The 25498-nt window shown below is 38.2% G+C and overlaps 1 protein-coding gene across 3 annotated transcripts in view; it reads right to left on the reverse strand.

The window, feature by feature from the left end:
* Positions 1-4777: 4777 nt before the first annotated feature.
* Positions 4778-25498, reverse strand: part of LOC105832169 (amyloid-beta-like protein) — a 50878-nt gene continuing 30157 nt past the window's right edge. The window contains exons 2-15 of one of the 3 annotated variants that reach the window (XM_036284783.1): positions 22509-22562; positions 21806-21937; positions 19537-19663; positions 15449-15539; positions 14744-14874; positions 10301-10526; positions 9692-9902; positions 9258-9440; positions 8720-8791; positions 8449-8639; positions 8158-8258; positions 7853-8079; positions 7528-7674; positions 4778-7317 (exon numbers count right to left, since the gene is read on the reverse strand). In XM_036284783.1, coding sequence (XP_036140676.1) covers positions 7207-7317; positions 7528-7674; positions 7853-8079; positions 8158-8258; positions 8449-8639; positions 8720-8791; positions 9258-9440; positions 9692-9902; positions 10301-10526; positions 14744-14874; positions 15449-15539; positions 19537-19663; positions 21806-21937; positions 22509-22562 — 2004 coding nt within the window. In that variant the 3' untranslated portion in view covers positions 4778-7206. Of the gene's footprint in view, positions 7318-7527; positions 7675-7852; positions 8080-8157; positions 8319-8448; positions 8640-8719; positions 8792-9257; positions 9441-9691; positions 9903-10300; positions 10527-14743; positions 14875-15448; positions 15540-19536; positions 19664-21805; positions 21938-22508; positions 22563-25498 lie in introns of all 3 variants that reach the window. The other 2 variants (XM_036284782.1, XM_036284781.1) reach the window with 2 other exon arrangements.

Raw genomic sequence — 25498 nt, forward strand, 5'->3', positions numbered from 1 at the left:
TTTATTAATAAATTAATTTTAATTTTGGTTTTTCTTATTCTTTCACGGAGAGAATTTTTTGTTATATTTTATTACAAAAGTCGCAAAATTTTATTATATATGGTAATAAACTTGGAATCATTTGGCAATTTATCAAATCTTATAAGTAACAATAGGAATTTTTTTGAAATATGTACAAGACATTTTATAAATTTTACTGCTATGCAACATAAAAATTACGATACAGTATTGTAAAATATTTTAAGGCAAACGTTTTACAATTCAAGACAAAATTTTCTAATACAGCTAAGGATATATAATCATATAAATTTGTCTTTATATATAATTATTTGATGTTAGATATAGGTTTTCTTTTAAAAAATATGCTATTTAAATATGTCTAATAGGATTCTGAATTCGGAACTTCAGGCTTATGATTCTCTTATAAGCCTTACTTCTTGTGATAATAGTATGTATTTTCCTATTTAATGATATAAATAGTGTGTTGATTTTATTAATTACTAAGCTGCATGATAAAATTATAATGACCGACTAATTGTAAGTCAGATTGAAAATATCTCCGCAAACAAGATGATTTATTTCAATAACTTCTTAATGACGTTATAGTTGTAAGCTATCTATTGTATTTCATGTTCTTGTTTTATTTTGACGCTGTATCTTAAACGCGCATCTTCTTCATTCTGTATTAAGTCTTTTGCGATTATGAGAGTTTCCCAAAATTTGTACGTGTTTTTATGAATTAAATTTTTCGCATAACCGCATAAATTTCATCACCATTATTTTCAAGAATAAATTTTATGAAAATATTTTCTCTGTGTAGAACTAGAAAGAGATATACAATCGAGATTAAACTTAATTAAAGCGTTAGACACATAAATGTGCCTTAGGATGCATTACGATTTATGATGTTGACGCTATTGTAGAATAACCCTAAAGGCTCTGTGTATAATTCGTGTGCAAGCTGATTTGTAAAATAGCGATCTTGCTGTTTTGCAACCATGTAATTGGCAGACTAATAAAAAATTTATGATTGCTTTAATGACTATGAGATTACAAAATTATTCAAATATTCAATGGTTGAAGATGTCAGATAAAAATACTCAGTCATATCTATTAAGAACAAATTTTGTAAGGAACTTGTGTTTGTTACAAATTTTATCGGCAAAATATTAGATAATACTAAAAATGTGACAGAATCTTTTAGTGAAACATAACGGCAGATTGGCTGCAAAAACCAAAAAATCTGTTATTTCGTAACTATTTAAATGATAAATGAGTTTGTTTAAAAATTACAAAATGATAGATTTTGCTCATATTGATGATTTTAAATTATACCAGAAAGTTCTGCTGATAAAGTTCACACATGACAAATGAGAACGCAGTTGACACCATTTCATCCTGTAATCTTGCTTGAATGAATTTGTTAACAATTGACAAGTTTTTTTAAATTCATTAATCAATCAATGAACTAAAACATTCTCATTTATTTATTATACTTACTGAATAAATAAATATATGTATGTATGTATGTGTATAACTGCGAGTGATAAATAATAAAAACAAATGTAAAGTGTCTATAAAATTTGTCCCTATTCTCTATTTTGAAATGGATTCAAAATCGATTCTGCAATATGAATTATATGAAGTTTCTCAGTGGAAACATATTTTTCTTTTTCTTTTTGTTGCAATCATAGTCATTAAAGATGTTTTGGCTTTACAATATCAATCAAAAAATTAAAGTTATCGAAATTTAAAACCTGAAACTTTTTTTAGATTTATTGTTTTTCAACGACTAACAATTTTGATCACAAATGCTTAAATTTTGGCCTTGAAACCAGTTGAAAAAAGGAACAAGTAAAAATTTTTATAATATGCAACAAAAATAATCCTATTTTGCAATTTTAAATAGATAACTTTTAAACGAGTAAGTTTTGTGAACCCAAATGAATCTTTACAAGAGTTTATTAGAATGTTATTAATATATGTAAGAAATTTTATTTAATACTATCTACTTCATTAAATTTGTCTATAAATATAAAACGTGTTATAAGAATTAAAAGCAAACAAAAGATTAAATAATTTTTAAATGATTATGCTTCAATTGAATTGAATATAAATACTTAATGAAATAATAATCTATAAAATTAAAAAATTTTTCACGAGATATGACACATATCCTTAATGTATGAAATAGATTAGCAACATATTTAATAGATATTGAAGTTGTATAAAAGTTATATAAGAAACTTGTTTTAATCAAGTTACGCTTCTTCGTCGTGAGGCCATGACAAGACTGCAATGAAACACGTGGTCGAAAGATTCTTTATAATTTATTTATTGATAAGTAAAATTACATATATCCACAAACACAATACGTTCTTTTCACGGGGTGTAATAATGCGTTAAAACTTGTGAGCGGCGAGGAGAAATACCTGCGAAGGAGAAAGAGGGACGAGGAGAGCTTGCTTTTTTTTCTCGAGTCTTTCGACACTGCCCCTTTTGTGTCTCTCGTGAACAACAGCAAACCATGGCTCTCGAACGCAATTGTCAATGATAAAAAGGGAAGAATCTCAAAGAGTTCGCGATGCAGAAACGAATTAAGCTTAGAATTTGCGAGAGACGTATTGCGGTGTAAAACCGTGTCCAAAAATAACAAATTATCACTTTTTTGAGCGCTTCAATTCCTGAAAATCTTTTCAGAAATTAAAAGATTTGTTCGCTCCGTACGTGCTCAATCAGTCTACATGCAGGTACATACGAAATATATACTATATACATACCTGAAAACAAATGTTTCTTACATATATATGTGTATATATGCGTCATTTATTCTGTGCATTTAAAAGAAATACAAAATTGTTTTTTTGTACATGATAAGATTTCTCAGAATGATAATACGATTAAGATTCCAATAACATGCTGCTGAGATATTCTCACAAACGATTTTTGATTGATTACGATTTAGTCTAATCAAACGTTCTCACTACGGTTTGCCATTGTTCACAGAAAGAGAAAGCGAAACCTTTTGCGCGTAGTGATCTATTCGTCAGAGTTTAGAATTTTCAATACGCTACACGATAAGAACATAACGGGGGCAATTAGTTGCCCTTGCGCCACGCACTGTCTTCGACCGTGTCATATTATCATTTGATGATTACACGAATGAACGTAACGAATTTCATTCCGCTGTTAACTTATCTTTCGATAACGGAGGCTAAATCGGATTTCCGATTCGTGGTGGTGAGTTCGGATTCTAATTGGGCCGTTATCACGTTGCGCAAAGGTCAACGAATATGAATTTTTTTTCAGAATCGAGGATTAATAGTGGACACGTAATCGTGCTGCTCGATAAACCGCCCGAAGACGAGAGGATGACGCGAGGAGACACCGAAAAAACTGTAAAAATAAAGTCCAGTTTTTAGTCTCATTATTATTACTCTTTCTCCGTTCTCTGGACTCGCTAATCTCTGGACTGCGACTTGAAGGACGTATATTTCTTTTTATATCTTCTTCTCCTTCACGTCTCACATGGCTTTTAAGCTAAGTTTCAGTTATCTCGATATAATTAATATATATATATAATATATATATATATATATATATATATATATATATACATACATACTTGTTACCTCTTTACAAAAATCAATTCTTAAACTTATACGTACGGAGGTGGCCCGATGCAAATTCACAGTATCTTGAAGCGCACATGCCGACCTTCTTTTCTCCTCTCTCTTCTCTCTCTCCTTCTATCTTTTCCCGCTACAATCGAATCACCGAAACATGATATGCTCCGACTATTGGCTAATACTGATACCTCCCCGATGCTTTCTACAAAAGTTATCGAGAGAGCATTGGACCGTTGTTGCTTGCGTTATTGGCGCAATCGCGCGTTTTCACTTCGGGTAAAAATCGGCGAATCGACTTGCATGCTTTTACACGCGAAATATAGTGTATCAAACCTCTGCTTGCTTTGCACTTAATCGTCAGATTAAATTTAACGAATGATATATATACATATACGTACACACGCGTATATATATATATATATATATATATATATATATACGCACGTCACAAATCATCCTCAATACAGGCCAATCGTAATGATCGCAAACTATCTTTCTGCAAGAGCAGCTCTAGCTTTGTGTGAGCCTTAGAAAAATAATAAGTCCCTTTACAATCGCTCAAGGTCTTCAGCATCTGTGAATCCGTATCAAGGTCAAATCTTTCTTTCATATGCGATGTTTTCTCCATGTTTGTTTAACGACTATATACGCTAATAGGTACATAATGTTTAATTTAATATGTATACATGTATATGCATGTGTATATCTATATATGTATATATATATATATATATATATATTTGTATATATATATCTTTATATATTATTCTCGTACGTTGTACACACACACACACATATACATATATAATAGACATTTTATATCATTATGTTAACGCATTGATGCTATCTGCTGTTATTCATATAATCATAATACATTTACTGGTATAATTGCTATCGTCTTACAATATATCTAAAATAATATTTTTAACATTCAGCGATGTGTTGTTTAATGTATGTGTCTGTCTTGCTTCCTCTTTTTTGTTGCCTATCGTCGCCGGTTGTACACACTCTTTTTTCCACCGGAGTTGCGTGAAGACAAAACGATCGGTGTGTGTGTGGGAGAGAGAGATAGATATTCGCACTAGACAGGAAAGGCAGCTGCTTCACGTGCGCTTAGGAATACAATATCTAAAAGAATCTTCTTTTTCTTTTCTTTCAATCGCTCTAATTTGACGGTGGTTATCGGTGTTGATGCAATCTTAGCAAAGTGAGCGTAATTCGAAGAGGACCACCTTAGCACGTAACTGGGAATGTAATGTATTCATGCATGGACAGTGTGAAGCGTTATTTCACACAAGAGACAGAATAAGCGACTCTTTAGCGTTAAATTGTAATCTATAATAATAGTAACCATCGCGCGCCGCCGAGAGCTAAAAATCCCGTCTCTTTCAAACATATATTACCGGCTGTATCGATACGTTGGGCTGATCGACCGATCCGAGCGTGTCAAGGTGCATTAACGGTGCACCAACGATAGCGATGACTGCGCTCTTATCACACCGCTGCCATAGATAGACGTCGTAAAGACGATTTAAAGAAGAAAAAAACGTACTAATCTCTTAGACACCTAAAAAGCGCTTTTTCTGCTAAAGACGTCGCAGAGATATGCTAATCTTTCAGACGTAAAGACGTCGCGCGGATCTTTAATGTCTTCTTTTTTTATGGGGTGAGGTGTCTTTAAGGTCTTTGTAGTAGTTAAAAATGCTACCACCGATGGCCGTAGGGACGGTAAATGGTTCTATGGACCGCGGCAACGTATTCGCAGACGGCGACATGCGTCGCGCCGCATCGCATCGCGAGCGTCACCAAAACCTCTTTATAGTTTAAATAAGTTTGACAAAAGCGCGTAAAACGTGTATTCCAAGATAAGTAAGAAAAGAACTGTGCTTCCCCACGCGACCCTGGCGCTAAAGTGCTGGCTACTACCTTTTTTTTTTCGTTTGACCATATACAAATATATAAGCATTAAACGTGTAATATATTATATCATCATCGTCGTCATCGTATATAATTAGTAATATCCTAAGATAGTTATTGTATGAACGATCTTTTTTCCCCCTTTTCCCCCGAGAACGCAAAACGCGGAAACGAAAAAGAAATGCTTATTTCAACAGCTACCGCTTCGTTCTTTTTCTTTCTTCCGTTCTTTCTCGACACAGTCGGAGGTACTAATGCCACTCGAAAATAATCTCCGGTTAAACTGTTCCTCTTGTTCGACAGTATCGACGTGACCTGTTCGATGCGTCGCAGGCGCCATTCCTCGGCGAGATCGAACGAAGCTGCCGAACATTTTCCATGCTAGCGTTCTCAGCACCTCGACAAAATGGACTTTCGCGTGGAATGATAGAGACATCTTACTTCCTCATTGTCATTAACTCCGAAAGATACGTCAATAATTCTTAATTTTCTTACGTTTTAAGGTTCTTTATCATCTAAGAGTAGACGTTAAGTACTGAAAAAGATCACCGAGAGAAACCAGGCAGTGGGAATCGAACGGAGACGGAGGGAATAAAACAGCTGCATCACGAAGATAGAGGAAGTGAAAACGTGCAACGATGAGATGGCGCGATGTACTTGTGTGCGTGTATGTTCTGATATTTTAAGAGTGCCGCGTAGCTCGCTCGCGCGCTCGGTTATTTTAGCATAACGTTAACGATTACGCCATTAATCGGAGTATTTTATTTTTATATGCTGCCCTCAGTGACAAGCTCTACTACGCTATCGCATTTTTTTTTCTTTGTGTTTAGTACTTAAGCTGCATTACGTCTTATTGCCATTGATTACCTCCGAAAATATCAGAACCTAAAAATACAGCAAAGAGCGCAACGATAACGCATTCACTGGACGCTTATATCGTCCGTAAACACATTCTAGCAACGTTCGAACGTTCGACCCCGTGGAGTGAGAGCGACCAGTCATCGAATGCCGGTCGTTAATCGATCCGCGGCGCTTTCGGTTCGAGTGCATAACGTGTAGAGGCGGAGGAACATCGAGGTACGTCTAAAAACGGCGTTTTCTACTTTTACAATACGAGCGCTCCTTCCTGCGTTTTTATATCGACATGTATGACAACGTAATAAAAACGATGTGTATATGAGATACTTCCGAAGATAGCGTGTATAACACTCGTGTTCGTATGGCACATAGGTATATATGCTGAATTCTACGTCATTTTATCTCCCGTAGAATCCGTTTCGTTTCCCATCCAGCGTGTCCCTGCTACAAACTGTATTTTACATATATATTGTCAATTCTTCGCGCGAAATCGATTTACACCGCGATTACACGTGACCGTGGTGTCTACAAGCGGACGCTATGTGTACGGCGGTAGTCTCGTCGCAAATGCGATTTTGCCGATAGGAAACGCGTTTTCTGAATTTGCGCATTTCCGGGATGTACGTGGTCCGGATCTTCGGAAGAATCTCGGGGGTTAGAGATATACATACTATTTATATATATCTTACTCTAACAAAATACTATGAGATTCTTGAAGAAAATACGCGAGAACGAATACGCGGTTGCGACCAGCTTCAGAAATTAAAATATCTGTGATAACTCTCTCGAGGCGGCGGCCGAATTATTCCTTCACCTCAAAATATTTGTATGTAGGATTCTCGTAACCATTAATCTGCATATTCGCGACGTGTCGTTCCTCGGGCGTGGCCGCTTGATCGACCTCGATAAAGCCCTGCCAAGAAAACGGGAAATGCCAGTTATCACATTATATTGTCAATTAGCGTGTCAATTAGCATATTATAACTCATTATTCTTCATCAATTACATGCATTTTCGTTTGGAACACACACATTAAAATATCACATGATATCAATCACTGCGCAATAACTACCGATTAATGATAGTGCATGATGACACTGACACGTTTTTCAATATAGCGTACCTGACTGTGCGGGCTTCTTGCGCTGCGCCTCTTGAATACCGCAACGCCAACAACTGCTGCCGCCATGAGTGCTATGCCAGCGAACGCGAGTGTGAAGTAAACAGATCGACTTTCTCTGTGATTCAACTCTCGTCTTACAGAATAACCCTGCGGAATTATATTGATTTAGATTTGCGAGTTTCAACAAGATAGAATTCATAAAGATATTTTTCTTTTATTTTTATCGTAACGTTATATAATAACTTTTATAAATAATAAGAAGATACCAAAATTTCGTATACAATGACTCATAAATAGGCTTTATAGATAGGGTAAATTTTCTTACTGGCTCGGAGTGAGAGACATCGTGAGTCATGCTGTGGGCTGCCCTAACCACTCCCTCATTATGCATAGCGGCGACCGCAGCGGGTTGCTCGGATTGCTGAGGAATATCCTTGGTATCGATTGCTGAGTCGCTCTCCTCGTGTTGTTCTTGTTCTGTGCGTAACTCGCCGCGTTCTGCCTTACGTTGTTCCTTGCGCGCTCGCTCGAGCTGCTTCTGATGTTCCTTTTCTGTAAATTTTACAAAGTAAAGTAAAATATCGTTTGCACTTGTTTGTACAAATTTTATAGACGATTTTCCATAAATACCTTGCTGTTTGCTAGCGACATCGGCTTGATACTTGTCTAGAATAGCTGCCTCCGCTTCGCGCGTCATCGCCAGCAGCAATCCCGGAGTTTCATCTTTACTCCTGAGGGCCAAAACGTAATCGTCCATAAGACGGCCAATCTTCGCGCTTAGGTCTGGATATCTGAACACAAGAAAAGAAAAAATGAGTCTCTAACGTTTTTGCGGTATCGCGTGTAACGTATCGCGTGACCCCCGTCTCCGCGTGTTTAAGGTATCAAAAGTGAAAAATGTACGTATGAAATATACGTTACCGTTCTAACATCAAGAGGCTCTGATTGGTAATCCTATCAATTTCCGCCAGATGCTCCAGAGTGGCTGGCTTCTCCCGCTGTGCTTGTTCCAAGCTGCTGTCGAGGAGATGCTTGTAATGGGCTATTGTATGGTGCCTGTCTTTGTGAAGGGCTCTGAGCAGCTTTTGCAGGCATTTTTGAATGCGGTGCATCTAGAGAACATATAGATCGATCGTTAGGCAAAAAAAATAAAAAGCGTTCTTTATACAAAAATATATTACACAAAACTAACATTCGGCGGTGTCTCGTTAAGAGCCGCAGTGTAGCACGACATAGCTTCCTCGTTCCTTTGTTTAACCGCCTCCTGCAAAAAAAAGATTATTGGATATAATTATTGGAAATAATTCATTCAATGAACATTGGAGATTATTCATCGCGCCATAAAAAATAGTAAAATTATTAACAATAATAATAATTATGTTATTAATAGATTCTTAAAAAAAAATTTTTTTTGTATATATTTATTATTTTATTATATAAATATAAAGATAAAAATATCAAATCGCCACGTATTTATTACTACATATTTGGTAAAAGTAAATAATAATTATAGAAAGTAATATCGATTATTCTCATAAATAGATTTATCTTTCAAGTATCTTTTTAAATGTTCGGTTAAATTATTTTGAAAATAACATAAAACTCCAATTTGGAAACCGTTGTTAAAATACGATTTACGTCCTCTTAACAAAAAGAAGAGTTAAAATTCATAATGTTTCAAAGATGAGCGACTTTCGAGAAAAGGACGATTCGTATCATATCACGCGTACCTGCACTCTCTGCTGGTGCATCGCGCTTAACTGATGCTTCTCTGCCGCGCCGCTCTCCTCAAGCGCAGCGACCGTCTCCTGGAATCGCGCCGTCATCCAGCGTTTAAAAGCGTCCGCGGCGACGGGATCATGAGCCCTGATGTCCTGATATCTTTCCTCGAGATCACTCCAATCCTTCATCACCTGAAAGCGTTGTAGCACAAAGATTTCGACACCAATGTCCCGCGCCATAATACTTGTCTTCCAAAAGCTCCATTTCTCTCTCAAATACATATTTCATTATATCTCGACTCGACATAAATACAATCATACCTTTGTTTCCTCCTAAATGGGTGAGAATATGTGATATGCTAAATAGGTAAAGATATACGGTGCGATATGCGCTAATGCTATCTTGCTACGTTTCCCTTTCAACTACGATTAATCGAACTTACTTTCGTAACTTTCTCCTTGTGCACCTCCTCAAGTCGCATCTGAGCCTGCTTGTAACTCTGATGCTCGGACCGTGGATCGAAATGCGTCAGATAAGGATCGGGTGTACCCTGCGGTTGAGAGGGCTGCTGTGTGCTCGTGCTAATCGGCAGCGGCATCGCTGTCGCGTCCTGTTTGGCTTTCTCCGTCGTGGAAACGGTCGTCGATGGTCGACTGAAATTCATTAACAAGTTTACAATAAATATTTAACTTCTGTGTCTAAAATACGCGTGGGTCTTACATTAATTAATTTTATAAACGTAGCAATTTTAGATTTAATTAATTTATTATTATTAAAATTTTCAATTATTGGCTTTCTCCGTCGCGGAGACGGTCGTCGCGTCGATGGTCGATTGAATTTCGTTAACAAGTTTCCAATAAATATTTAATTCCTGTGTCTAGAATACATGGACCTTATACGTTGATTAATTCTATAACCGTAGCTATTTTAGATTTAATTAATTTTTAATTGTCGTTAATTTAATAAAAACAAAGTCTCAGTGAAGTTTCATTGATATTCATTAAGTATGGACTAGTAAGGTCTCAAAGATGCTTGTACTATTTATAACTACCTGGTAGTTGTGTCGTAATCATCGAGATCGTCATACTCCTCCTCGCTTTCCTCCTCATCCGGTTGATTGCTAAGCACGTCTTCAAGATCGCCGTCAGAGTTGTCTTCGTCCTCAGCATCACCGTCCAGGTCATCTTCATCATCGATATCGTCCTCGTCCTCATCGAGATCGTCATCCACGCTCTTCGGTATGGGCAGATCGATCGGCTTCTTTACCTTCACGTTCTCTGCAAAGTACCAATAATTTCGCGCGTTATTTCTTCGCTGCACTACGTTCGATATGATTCATCGTTACATAAAGTGCATAAAAAGCGCGTAATGATGACGATTGGTTCTGAAAATAAGCTTCCCAGCGTGCACCGCTTGCGCCTGTTGCGACATTATGCGGAAACCTGCATAAAGAAAAAGAAAACAAAACTCGTTTAATTAATACTGCTGCATACTGCGTTCATCCTTGATTATACGAAAGCGCCTTCTTTTTCTCTCTCACGTAGTTCGTACGATAAGGACGTCGCGTACGTGCGTGTACGTATCGCGGTAGGTGCAATTATTGGAATTCCTGTCTGCGCGCACATTCCAGTATATCGACTGCCATTGTTTGAATAGTAAATGGACGGGATTGGGCTAGCCGCAGATAGCTCCGCGGAATTCTGGCCCATAATCTAAATCAATGCGCGCCAGTGATACACTGCCAGTGTCACCGATCACTTGATTATTTATCGACATACTCGAAAAAGGACGGCGATACGGCGGCATAATTGCAATTTGACAATTTTATGGATATAATTCACGACGACGAAGACAGTATCTCGACTCCTCCTCAAATGTAAAGGGACATCGAGCTAAACAGCAAAAACGGTGTCTACGGACGAATATTTATCCTGTAAAAGATAATTAGGAAGAATTAAGATGAGAATTTATTTAGCAAGAGACATAGATCACAACATTTTAAAATTAAATCAACGTGCAAATGATCAGGGAAGAGGATTGCCACTCAAATTCGAATGTGTTTTAACTACGTAAAATTAATTTTGTTCTCATCCCGGTGTTTCGCATCTTTCCAGCTTAGAAATTCTAATTTGGCCGAGTTACTTCGAAGAAGCAGGGGAAGGGATCTAGCATCTTGGCTAACTAGGTTCTCGAGAGTGTCTCATTCGCTGAGAATAGATGCTCTGATGAGACGACTTCTCGACTTCTGCAAAGGCAGACAAAAGCTTTACCTGACCATATCTTCCTGTGTCGTCCTTTTATCTGGGTCACACAGCAGATACGCGATAACTGCACGCGTTGGCAGTTTCTCCGGGGATGCCTTATGTCACGATTGTTCGTCATAAAGAGTTATGAATTCCTCGCGAGAATGCGGTTTATCCAGGATCGATTGGGGAAATACCGAGTAGAAAGGAATGCACGATGACGGAAATTCAATGTTATCAGTGTCAATAATGAAAGTTCAGAGATATCAGCATACTCCATGAACTTAAAGCACATTTCTGAAATATTCGCATCCGAGGCTCTTCCTAAGATGTAAATATTTATTTGTCTAGACCGTTCATTTCAACAAATAAGCTCGTTGGCATCTAATTTTGGCAAATTAAATATTGATTGTAAGACGCTTGACTGTGAGCACATTTAGAACGCAGAAAATATCTTTTTTGGGAAAGACACAGATAATACTTTAGCAAACAATAACGGTTTTTAAATTAAATAACGTAAAAAAGAAAAAAAATTTAGTGCAATTTAATATTAAAATATTAATTTTATACAATCAGATTCGAATATACATTATCTATGAAGTATAAATAACATTCTCTAATAAAATAATATTCAAATATTATAAAATATACTATGTATATTATATAAAAAAATACATCTATATTCTCATCTATAAAGCATTTTTATATAAATCAAACTTTTTAAAATATTTCATGTATTATTATCATCATATTATACAAAAAACATTTTCTAATTAGGTAAAATATATAATTTTCTAATTGTAATAACACACTTGGTCTTCACTAGCACTATGTTTAGGAAAAAATTTTGAGAATTATTAGACTGTTAAAACAAGATCTTGATATTAAAAATTAAAGTTTTTGAGGATAAGTGAGTATGCATTTTTCTTTGAAATTTTTAAATCTAATAGAAATTTATGTTTGTTCCAATTCATCGGTGGAGAATTATCCACCTTCCAAAAATTATTTGCAGTTAAAAAATGTATTGATGGAAGTGATACGTTAATATATAACTATACGTTTATATACATACATAATATACTAATTATATATATAATAAATGTAATAATATAATTACATATTAATATATGATTATATACATATATATAATAATAATGCTAATAACATAATTACAAATTATCATATACATAAATAGTAATTAGATCAATAATAGCTAATAAAACTAGACAGTCATTTCACACACACACACCACACACACACACACACACACACACACACACACACACACACACACACACACACACACACACACACACACACAAAATTATTTGTGTATTTTTGAATACGAGAAAATATGTCTTTGGTCTCCATTTAGAGAACAGTAATGGAATCAATGTTATCAGTATTGATAGCAATAGTTACAAGATCAGTATATTCTATGAACTGAAAGCATGTTTCCAAGATATTCACATCCGGGATTTTTTCGAATGTAAACATTTATTTGTCAAGACCCATCCACCTTAATAAGCCTGATATTTAATTTTTGTAGAATAGACATTCTACATTCTGTTCAAGTACATCAATTATCGAACTGGTCTACATGACTAGTGATCATATCCTAAACGTGTATCCCGGTTTTATTTAGCTTACGTCGCGTATCCCATTTTTCATTCCCTGGACGACACGTCAGCCTCCAAAGTTACCTATGCTGAAAGTAATGGAGTATAGGATTCGAGCGGACGGTACATAGCAGACAAAACAGACAGTCCGGTGTGTGCTAATCGAGTTCATTATATACGTGGTGTATAGGAAAGAAAAGTTGCGCAGCGACGCCGAAAGCTACGGCGTGTTACGTTGCGCAGTCGTCGGGAACGTCGGCGGCGAACATTATTGATTGCACGAGGGAGAGAGAAGACAAGAGAGCTTGCGATGAGAGGAAGAGAAAGAGAGGTATATATGTATATATAGAAAGAGGAGGAGAGAGGAAGAGAGAGGAAGAGAGAGAGAGAGAGAGAGAGAGAGAGAGAGAGAGAGAGAGAGAGAGAGAGAGAGAGAGAGAGAGAGAGAGAGAGAGAGAGAGAGAAAGAGTGAGAGAGAGCTTGCGAAGGGTGGCACGAGCCACCCGGGGTACTGGAAGGAAACGAGGAAGGAGACAAGGCGAAGTAGGTGGCACCCCTCGTTTAATACACCCTCTTTGCGCCTTTCTATAGTCGTTCCTTCTCTTTCTCTGTCTCACTCTATCTCTATTTCTCTTTGTTCTTTGCGACAGTCGATTGGAAACGAATAGCGTAAATGCCGAGTATTTCCACTGTGCAATAAATTCACCACGAATTCGTTGTAAATATTCATGCCTCGCCGTCTTCTCTCTTCCGATATGCTTTTTGATAGACACGCGTTCCATTAATCGTACCGCCCTACAAAATGAAAAATAACAGAAAGGCAAAGAAATAATAGCGTGACATAGTATCAAAACGAAAGTCGAGTGTAGAGCGTTGATAAGCTCGGTGCAAGCGTGAGAGAAGGAGCTTGGTAATAGGCATCATCGAAGATATCATCAAACAAAAGCAAGTACGAAAATTACTGGATTTTGTGAATCGACGAATTTGTCAATTAGATTCCAACATTGTTAACATTCCATTGTTCATTTACACACACAATAAACTAGAATTAATTAAAGATGACAATATGATGATCTTATTTCGAAGAGTAAACGCCATTCTTCAATTTTTTCTTCGAGTTGAGTAAAAATAGATTAAAAAATAAATTTTCCGTAAAAATGTTTGTTAAAAGCAGGCACTTTATGTAGTAAACTCGTCGAAGTGCAATTTAATTTTCTTACATCGAAATCTCAAGGTATCCAAGGGAGACGGGCCGGGATCCGCGCGTTAAATCTCGAAATAAGATCGTCACAAGTATTTCTACTTTACAGTAAAATGACCTCGCGCCAAGAAGACACACGAGCTCGCGTCTGGAAAGGGTGTCACGGTATGCGGAGATGCGGACGCAGCGAAACGTTCGCACCGATAGAATATGCATGAACATCTGAACGTGAGTTGCCGGCGCAGTTCTCGCGAAATGCGAAAATACGCGACGCGAGCGGCTCGCTCGCTTCATCCGCGCGCTCGCGCGCGTATCCGCCCTTCCGTCCCTTCACGTCCGCGCGAGAGATCCGCGCCGCGACTCGGTGTGCCTTCCGAAAATGAAAACACGAATGAATGGTGATAAGGCATGAGCGTACGTACGTTACGTACCTTTCAGGTGTTTCGGGCAGCATACAAACTCGACGCCGGAGAACAGAGATATGCCGCACGGCAGCAGCATCGCGAAGCTACGCAGATTCATGTTTCGCTCCCGGCAGGTCTCCGCCGCCGTGGCATTCCATCTGGAAACGTGAATCCCCTTGATGCAGTCACGTGTACTCGGCGAGACGATCCTGATAAACGGATCGTCCCTGATCCGCGAGCCGCCAACGTAAAATACGCGCGCAGACAGCCAGTGACTTGCGTCACTCATTAGCGAAGTAATTAAATGTAGCTCTTAGTTACACGGTGAGATAATAAAATAATAATAATAATGATAATAATAATAATAATAATAATAATAATAATAATGGACCAAGCAAATATATGACGACGTGTATAATGCGAAGAAAATAAAAACAAAAGAAATTTGTTTTGTTAAAAAAAAATCATTAATACAATTAAGTAAATAAGCAATATATAATAAATAAGTAATATATTAAGTCGTTAATCTTCGTTTCGGGCAGATCATATTGAGGTGAGTGGATGAAACGTCGAGAGTGTCTTTTCGCAGAAAAACGGAAGGAAGACTGTGTTTAAGCTATTCTTTCGAATCGCTCGATCACTTTGACGCGACATTGTGAATCCAAACTCAGTCTCTCGAGAATTAATTCCGTTTGGCGCAAAACGATATTCGCGCACGTATACGCTCGTTACCTGTGAGACTCCCAGCATTTTGTTTGATTATGAAGATGATCAAAGAGACAGCCCTCCGGCACGAGAAGTGCGTCGCTCTGGAAGGGTCCCTCTGAAAGTAGCAAACGGTACATATTGCAGTGCAGGCACGAATTCGAGAAAAGGCTCGATTAAATTGCTAAAGGTCGCCGCATCGCCGGTATTTATTCTTATTCGCTATTTCCGACCGACGGCACGCAATATCTCTATCTATTTATCTATCCATCTCTCTCTCTCAAAAGAGGGAAGTCTACGAATTACATTGCGACGAATTATATTGGCAGTCGAAGCACGAATCTGTCGATGACTATTTATACACCTGTGCGCATATATATCGAGATCTGAAACGCCCGAAATCAATAGCGAATTCACGTACAAGGGAGTCCCTCCAACCGTGGTATTTTATGCACGCTCATCTAAAATAAATCTTATACATTCGGTACTTAAATTTTACATTACTGCATTTTTAAACTCTACATTAAAGATGTAAATACGTATCACATCTCGAAACAATGATGTAAAAATTTAAATAAATTGTTAAATAGATTCTATTATTAAGTTTAAATCTCTGTATAAAATTTTAACAGGATTCTCATATTACTTTAAAAATTATTAATTGTTAGATTTCTTGATTCTTATATAAGAAAAATAAATATTACAATATTTATTTGCGAATTTAAGATAGTAGCATTACAAATTAAATAATATGTTTTACATATACTAATAAAATTTTAATAAAAGTTTATTTGAATTCATTTATGTTCATTTTCATCAATGTAGATATTGTAGATGATCACTTTAATCTCAGTTACTTCTCTTTTATCTGTTTTCAATCCTACAACTAGTTGAGAAGATAAAGAAAAAGTTAAATTGAGATCAAAGTTAATCTACATTGATGCAAATGGATATTACTCGTTTAAAAGTTTATTAAAAACTGCAGTAAAATATTGTCATTTTTATTGCATAAACCATTAGGTTGTTCCTGTAGCTTGCAGTTGGAATTTTCGTTTTCTCTCTTTCTAATGTCCGAATGTATATTTATTTCGTTTAAAGTACAAAAAATTTCAAACAACATGAACAAATCTTTTATAAGCTAAACTTTGCGTTGTTCTTTGCAGCTAGTTTTAAAACCAAAATTCGAGTATTTACGGCCAAATTTTTGATGTCGTTGATTACAAAAAAAAAATAAATTCAAAGAGTTTACAGTTTATAAATTTCGATAACTTTCAACGATTGTACAGCCAAAACGTCTTAAATTATTTCGGTGTTTTTTTCCAGAATTTTTAGCTACTATTTTAACGACAAGTTAATTTCTTTGTCTAAAAAAGAGATTTTTCCTAAATCAAAAAAGTATATAGCCTTCAAATAATAAACATTTTAAGATGAAAAAAATGTTTTCGAACTATGCTTCAAGGTATAAACAAATAACGAGATTTTATTGTTCATTTAAATTCAAGAGTACTTTCTAAGAATTTTAATGCCGGGTTTAATTATCAAGTCGTTTAATGTTGAATATTAAAAAGTTTCAGCATAGTAATGGTCTCTCTTAAAAGTTTTTCTTCCTAAGGATTTATCAGAGAATCTGCTCCTAAAATATTTACATTCAAGACACTCTTTATGGACACGTATACACAAGTGATTATGTAAAAATATACACGCGATATCTGCATTTGCGGGCGTCTCATGTACAATGTAGAGGCACGGGCTTCGCAAACAGCAAAAGTAACAATTTTTCAGTGGTATATTTGTCTAGATGTCTGTTACATTCATGATAGAACGTGACGGAGATGCGCGCGGCAAGAAGAGAGAAAGAGACGAGACGGTGGAATGAACACGCGTCTAGCGGATGACGCATAGGTACATTCACCGGTGCTGATCGATAGAACTAGTCACGCAGACTCCTCGAGGGTATTAACCATTCGCCTGATTTGTCCGGCTTATATTCGCGTATCATTCTCCTCGCACAAAGGAGCAGCGGCGGAAGTTACGTAAGGTAAAATAAACACGGAACAGCATATTTTCGTAAGAAGCGTTTCAAGTGTTATTTCGAAACGAGATAATTATATAAAATATAGATAATTATATAAAAATACAGTTTTAAAAAAATCCGATGCTTCACGGTCGGTTTTTATTTTTCTTTTTTGCGAGACCGCTCGACGGAGGAAGTGGTTAATGGACCTTTGCAGGACGTGAGACATACAATCGAGGACGTTAAGAGAACGGCCGTGACCATCTACACGTGGCCGGCATACTGGAATAATGGCATTTATCTAACACGATTAGAAAATGAGACATGGATCTCGACGCGCTCTAACGGCGCGTTCGCGATAATACGGAATAGGATTCGGAGGATTCTCGTCCTCCTGTTAACTGCTGAGTGTGCACGAATAAACGTCTGCCGTCTCGTCTGGTTATGGGATCTCACTCGAGGGAATGTATTACCGGCGATAGACGTGTTTTGTGCTATTCACGTTTCGGTTCAATTATTCATCCTGATGGTACTTGAAAGCGGATAAAGAGGCACTTTAGAACGGGAAAAGAAGTGGATGGTAAATCATGTTGCCCGTAAGGTGCGTTATGCGTATCGGAATCGAGATTTAATGGCGACATGCAAGGCAAATTTGAACTGGATTTTCGAAGGAAAAGTCTTAGGGAAAGAGAAAATTACCCCATCGTTATTTCCGCGGCCTCTCCCGGCCCTCTAATTAAATACATTCGCGGTTACCGCTGTAATTAAAATTATGTTAAAGCTCGTTTAAAATAAAACAAAGTATAGTACATTCCATAATGGCGAGATACTGCCTGCACGAATACATTCTTCCTGCCTCGTCTTAATGAATGTCTCATGTTTCTCCTTTCTGGTTTCTTCAAACTTCCCGCGTTATTTGATTTAGAATATTTCGCAATTAAGTATTCCACCGGCAAATTGAAGAGTTCCGCGCAAGAACGAGGTAAGTTTATAATTTATAAGGTCCGCTTTAATTAACGTCGTGTATAAAATAGACTTAATATAAATTGCGAGTCCACTTCTTCTAACCCCTTTCCCCCGGGCTTACGCTGAATCGTTCGATCGCATGAAGGCGAGCTCGCGAGTCGCAATAAAGATATACCGTCGCCCACGGGAAGACGCCTGTCAAAGTCGCCCCGAGAGAACCGAGTGCTCATACGCTGCGAGGAGGGCAGGCAGGGGGTGGGGGAGAAAAAAAAAAGAAAAGCAAGCTTGGATCCCGCTGCTGCGCGACGTCACGTTCGCGATAGTTCTTCCGTTCTTCGGCGCGCGCGATAAAAAGGGCTGATCAGGAAGGCAGACAATCCGACAGCCAGATATCACGTTGTCCGTTACGCAGCGTATTGACTCTACAAATTGAATTCTTTCGTCCGGGGCAGATCGAGCGTCCTGCTAAATTTATAACTAAATCCCCGTCGCCAGAGAGATCGATCTCTCTTTCGGTCCCACCCGGCGCTCTCCTTGCAATTTTCAAGTACACCAACAGGAATCGAACGTTACGCGCGGGAGTCTCGCGAGAACTTTTACCGTCAAGCTGATGTTATACACACGGTGGCTACGCCATGAGTCCCGGCGAACATGAAATCGGGATCCACGCTGACGTGCCACGCTGTCGTAAACAGGAGTCCACGGTCTGCCGTTGGTATTGACGTATATGCCGACGGTTACATTATTATATTGATTTCGATATCCCGTTTAGACAGTTCGCGGTTTTACGTGTCTCGCGCGGACTATCCGTGACAGATTACCGCGCGCGGTTTATTCCGGGACCCCGAAAAAGAGATTGATCGCGCGCGATATACAGGTATATATACGCGAAAATTGGCGTGACCTTCTTTCTCGCGCCTACACGCGGCGAAAATATAATTTACCTCGCTGAAATTATAGAGATTCGATCTTTAGTCTCGCGGAAAGCTGTGGGAGAAGGGAGGGAGAACGGACATTTTCACCCACCGACGACAGGGACTCACGGAAGACCGCGGCACGCGACGTCAGTCGGGTTTTCCGATATATACCTGCGGCGTTATAGAAATATCAGGAAAGTTGTACTGATAGCACTCACCCAAACATCTGTAGGGCTTGACCCATCGGGAGAGCTTGCACTTGGTCCTCCCGGGCTTGCACCATCCGTTCACCCGAACGTAGTGCGAAGACTCGACGATGTTGGTGATGTCTCTCTTCGGGTAAGCCTAGGGGGGGAAAAACAGAAAACGAAAATCAGGATCGAGGGACTCGCTGTAAGTACCGCATTAGCAGGTGGTTCGACCAACCTGCAATCGCGCGCCCAGAGCATAATTATCGGGCATGCACGCACGCTCGCTGTGAACCTATTATTATCGCGAACGAGCGACTGCTTAATCTCCGTTTAAGAGACCGCGCAAAAAAAAAAAACGCACGTCCTTACTCGGCGAGCTGTTCTCGCGGCGCAGTAGCGTTCGCGTAATGTGCTAATTAAATCTAATAAAACTTGAGCTATGTGCGACGTTAGTTTCACGACGAGATCGATATAACGCGATTCAGCTGTGTAAAATATTTTTTTTTTCTTGTAATCTCGAGTTTGAAATGGAAATCAACGTTGGGACTTTAATCTTATTAAATTTACTCACTAACAATTTTATAATTTACATAAGGATAAAGAAAAAAATAAAAGCACTTGCAAAACGAGTCTTCAGTGTTTTGCTCGTAATTTTTAGACTTAATTTAAATTTGCGAGAGCTTCCCTTGAAACTTATTTTGTATATAGTGATTAATTTGAAGGAGGATTGAAATAACCGGATCTTTGGAAATTCCTCTCTTTTAATCTCTCTGCGAGGGATTAAACGGAGGCATTCGCGAGCTTCCGGGCGGGGAAAGATTAGGCAACACGCGAATACCGTACTTAGCGAGCTTCCACGTATTAACGCGAAGAAATGCGATTTAAGCGAAACACGACGCGTAATGTGCGACGCGACGATTGTGCAACCGGGGCAATAAAGTCATCGGCGGAGATTAACGTTATTTTCACGGTGGAACGGCGGCGGGAAGGGTAACGAACTGCGTAATTCTGTGTTTTGTCGCGACTGAGGCGCGTCAGCGAAGGGATGAAAATTCGATTTACGTGGCTCCGGAAGATTATAAACGACTTAATCCCGCCTGCAGGGCAGCGGCGGCGGCGGCGCCCTGCCTTGGGCGCAATGTTAAATAACACGCCCAACCCTTAATTAATAATTCGTTCGTGAGCGCGGCCCGATTTTCTCTCCAAATAGTCGCCGAGTCGAGAACGAACACCAGAGTTTGATCTCGATCTCCTTTGACTAATAATTCAAATACCAATTTGAATAATTTACATTTCAACGTTTCCCGAAACGGGCGCGAGAAGCTGAGATTTTTGTCGATCAGCACGAGAGGCGACAACAGCTTGTCTTTTCGTGCTCGTGCATGAGCAAGCACGGGCACGTACGCATATGCAAACTGCTCGCAATGCTCGTCTCCGTCTTACGTGCACGGTGGATCGCGTGAACGTGCCGCACGAAGCGGGATGGAGAACGTTATTATTCAGTAATCCATAAGCTAAGTCCCGCCTTTCACCATGCTCTACTTGTGAAAGATTCCCAATGTAAATGGCGTACGATCTCGTTATTACCCGTCATTAATCCGCACTGTCAATCCTTTTTAATAAGCTACAAACAAGCTGCTCATTCTTGTTTAACGCTTGAAAAAAACGTGACGTGACTGAGATTTCTCATGCGTGCACGGAGAGAGCAACAATAATTGTTAAAAACTGAAAATAATTATGTTGGGCACTTAAAATATTTACATTATATGTTTAAGCTGGCTGCTAAGATGTCAAATTTTTTTGCAATAATATTATCACCCGTGCTCCATAACATATTTTGATGGTCCAACATAAAATTATTTTCGGATCTGGAGCCAGATAAATTTTTAGCGGTAACATTATTCTCTCTGTGTGCATCGATATTTAAAAATGAGATTTTGCCAGTTTCGGAAAGCACAAAATTTTCCGGGTGCAATCATAATTGAAGTCAACCGTACGATTTTCTAATTTATAAGTTTATATAATAAATTTATAGACTATGGCGCAACATTGGATCGTTAATGTTTCTTTTATCAACCTCGAATAATCTCTCTCCAGCAAAACATTTACGCGCGTTCCTCGTAGACTGGAGGAGAGCTAGAAAGTTTGATGATAATAGAAAAATGTCAGAGATCTATTTTTAATGTCTATATATAACTCAATCGACTACATACATGTCTAGCGCCGATCTCCGACATTATACGTAAAAGTGTGAAAGAATTTAATGGTCGCGTGATCTTATAGACTTTTTTCCTACCTTCTTACAATACTCCAGGATCTCCAGCTTGTCCGTCATGCAGCTCTTCTTGTCGGTCGAGGAGACCCATCGACCCTGCTCTCCCATATGTTGTGCAAGATACACCTCACCAGGTTCACATAAGGTAGCGACCTTTGTTGAGAAAAGATATGGTCATTAAAGGCACGTGTTAGTCTCCAAGTCAAAAACACATTTGGCTCGGTCAACAGCTTCATCAAAGTGTCTTGGGAAGCCAATTGTCTGAATTAACGACGGATCAGTCTATTTGTTTTTTGACAAATGGTGATTAATAAACATTTTTATTGCTTTTTTTATCTTTATGACTATATATATCAAGAGTCGTCGGTCAAGAGACGACAATATGCACGCATGTACATGCTTAATTACTTCACTTCGAAATATATTTTTTTCTCTGGCGCATACTTTTACAATAAAAGAAAATTTTAAATGTTATCCTTTACTTTTTATATTATTAAACATTATTTACATCACACGTGTTGCGTTATATTTAAATCTTTAATAAACATCCAATAAATCTTGTTAGATTTGTATATTACATAATTTAATAAAATAGATAAGAAGCTGTTCCCTTTGAGCGAAAGGACGAAAGATAACAACGATGAATTTTCACGAAGTGTATAATTCTGCGGTGTTTCCGTCGAAACGGGAATAAGATTAGACCAGAGTCTCTCACGGTACTCACCTGAGGCTCTGATCTTCCGCCAGCTGGTGCCAATTCAAGCCTCTCCGACACCGCCTGCAACACAAAGTGAGAGAGAATATTTGAAAGCGACTGTATGTAAACGGGAGGAGCGGAAACGGGGTGGTTAAAACGTTTTCCGCCCGGATAACCGTGTACCTACTCGCGTGAATTTAAATCTTTGACAGGCAAAATGCGCCAAGTAGTTTATTCACTTTATGGTGCTGCCTGATTTAAGAGAAAGAAAAAAAAAAGATCCAAAAGAATCTCGGCTAGTTTACGAAAAGGAAATGTATTTAGCGAATAAAAGCGGCTAAAAAAAGAGGCTGCAAAGAGACGATCGAGTATATTATTCCGACATGACTAGAGCGCACACAAAGTATGTATTTTCCTTTGATTATAGTAAGCGTATATTTTCCTCTTTCCCATTAAACGTAAACTTTCCTGCCAGGCAATATAGCGAACTTATCGACCAATATACAGTAAATATTTATTTATAAGACAAGCTACGTACTTATTTGTTATATGTATTTTGTAAAACTTTGAATTATTTTTCGTGAAAAGGAAGATAAGAAAGCAAAGAAATTTATCCGAATGATTAACAAAAGAATTAATGAGTATCCTTCAATTAACTGTTGTAACTTTTACAGACTTGCCAGCGTATTTTTCATAGTACTTTACTTTTATCTCGCATTTATTTAATATATAATGAACTACTTTGAATTTCGCGCGATTCACGACTATTTCCGCAAGACTAATTCGACTTTGCAGATAAATCTGTTATTTTGAAGAGAAAAAACCCTAATGGAAACGAATGCTGACTCGGTTAAAATATGTTAAAGATGATGACATAAACTCACTCGTTTTATCCGATCGATAGTAACCTGTAATCTCGTCCAATCGTTTAAACGTCAACGTTTTCGCAGCGAAATCCTCGTAATGGGACATTTTATTTCGCCATGCTAAGTAAGCAAAATTATATTTTAATATAGGGCTCGCTTATATAGAAATATGACACATTTCATCCTATAAATTTTAAATATATTTCTCCGATTATATGAGTTTGTATATAAAATGTCTCTAAATCCCAATGTTAATTTTCAAGATATTTTAATAACTTCGGTCTTTTTTTTCTTATTTCTCATTTTCAATCTCATTTCTAATTAAAACATTTTTCGCGCAATAATAATTTTATATTAAAAAGAAAAGTACACACCTCACATATCACGTAAAGAAACTCGATACTAAACCCGAGATTCGATATGTTTGGGTTTCCATATACATGTGTCACTTAAAAAGAGACACCGATCGAGTTGAAGAATCTCTCGTATTTGCTTGTTTAGGGAGATGAGATGCGTTAACGTCAGTTACGGTTAACTTTTGCGCGCAAACAGGAAATCGTCGGAGCAGTAGCAACACAATTACGTCGTTCCATAATACACGAGTGACTAATTATATCGCTCGATAATGCCCGATAATTATGGACGATCGTCGATTAATACATTAGGGCGTCAAGGAGGCCATGGTACTTGCGGACAGTTAGCCGTTCGTTTACCGCCGCCGCGGAGAACATATTAATTTCGGTCGTATCGGGTGTCGGCGATATACATATTGTTCCGCAGCAGTCGCCCGAGCGGAGCGATTATTATACATGTATAAGATTGAGTAACAAAATCCTATTGGAAGGAAACTGCGACTTCGTGCCGCCGCCGCCGCCGCGGCGGGGCATAAAAATTGCAGTATCATTCAAGGCTCGCGCAATCGCGGCCCGTGCAACAGCGAATTGCTTCGTTGCAACAGCAATATTTGCTAGAGATAGACCTCTACCTCCGCTTTAGCGGCAAATTAAATTTGCTTTAGCGGCGGGTTCGTTCTACGAGAGAATTTGCTCGGCAAGATTTTTCAATATAAAGCGCGCGTTCCGCTGTAATATCAAATAATTTGCTATGGTAGGGAAGTTCGATTACTTTCACATCGGATATGCAGCAGCGGCCGCGGCAATAAACCTCTCATTTTTCGCGGAAGTAATTTCTACGCGATACTCCCTGACCGTTTTCAATTTCTCCGATTTTCCCCCCCGTACCCAGGATCTTTCCCAGGAATCCTTTTCGGAGACTCACGTGATGACGAACCGAGCGACGTTCGACCGCATACAATCATCTCGCTAAAATCACCTACGTGCCCCGCATTGCCGATCTATATTTCCGTTCGACAAGGTCGAGTCGTATCGAGTATCTTGGGACAGATATTGAATTTCGCGAGGAAACGCGAAGGAATACGTCTCTCGCGTTCCCCCGCCATCGACGTATCCTATATTTGTTTTGATCACGCGACGACGTCTCCTCATGCGGATGTGCGGTTGCAGATGTGCACCTGGTAAATATCGGCATGCACCGTGCGCGCCGCAGCCATAAGCGAGAACATGGCTTCGAGCTACACGGGGTTTCGAGACTGTCGGCGGCGTGTCGTCGTGGAAAAATATCCGCCCGAATAAAAATCGCGCGTTCGCTTCGCGTGCCGGATTCACGACGGCACGAGGGAACGAGAGCTGACAACGTCAAGTTCGAAAGTGACAAATCGTGAAGAGTTAAGTATCAATTTCACGGAAAGCCGCGGAATACATACAAGAGATATTATCTCGAGATGTTTTTTTTTTTTTTTTTTTTCAAGTGAGCAGGGACAAAGAAATTAACTATATAACGTATTACATATTATTTAAGAAAAATTATATAAACAATTAGTACAAATTGTTACGAATGCATGAATAATGTTCTACCAAGATAAATAGAAAGTTTTTACATGTTAGAATTGCATTTCTGTAAAGTTGCAAAGAAAATGTAAGAGATTTAAAAAAGGAATTTTATTAGAAGATGTAGATAAAATATTATATTTAGAGATATTAAGAGCAATATTTTTAACATTTTTCTTCAACTTCCATTTATTTCTACTTGACTGACTGTGTTTCAAATGCGTCTTGTATCAATTTTTAACGT

This window comes from Monomorium pharaonis, chromosome 3 (genome assembly GCF_013373865.1).
Source record: "Monomorium pharaonis isolate MP-MQ-018 chromosome 3, ASM1337386v2, whole genome shotgun sequence".
Classification (NCBI taxonomy): Eukaryota; Metazoa; Arthropoda; class Insecta; order Hymenoptera; family Formicidae; genus Monomorium; species Monomorium pharaonis.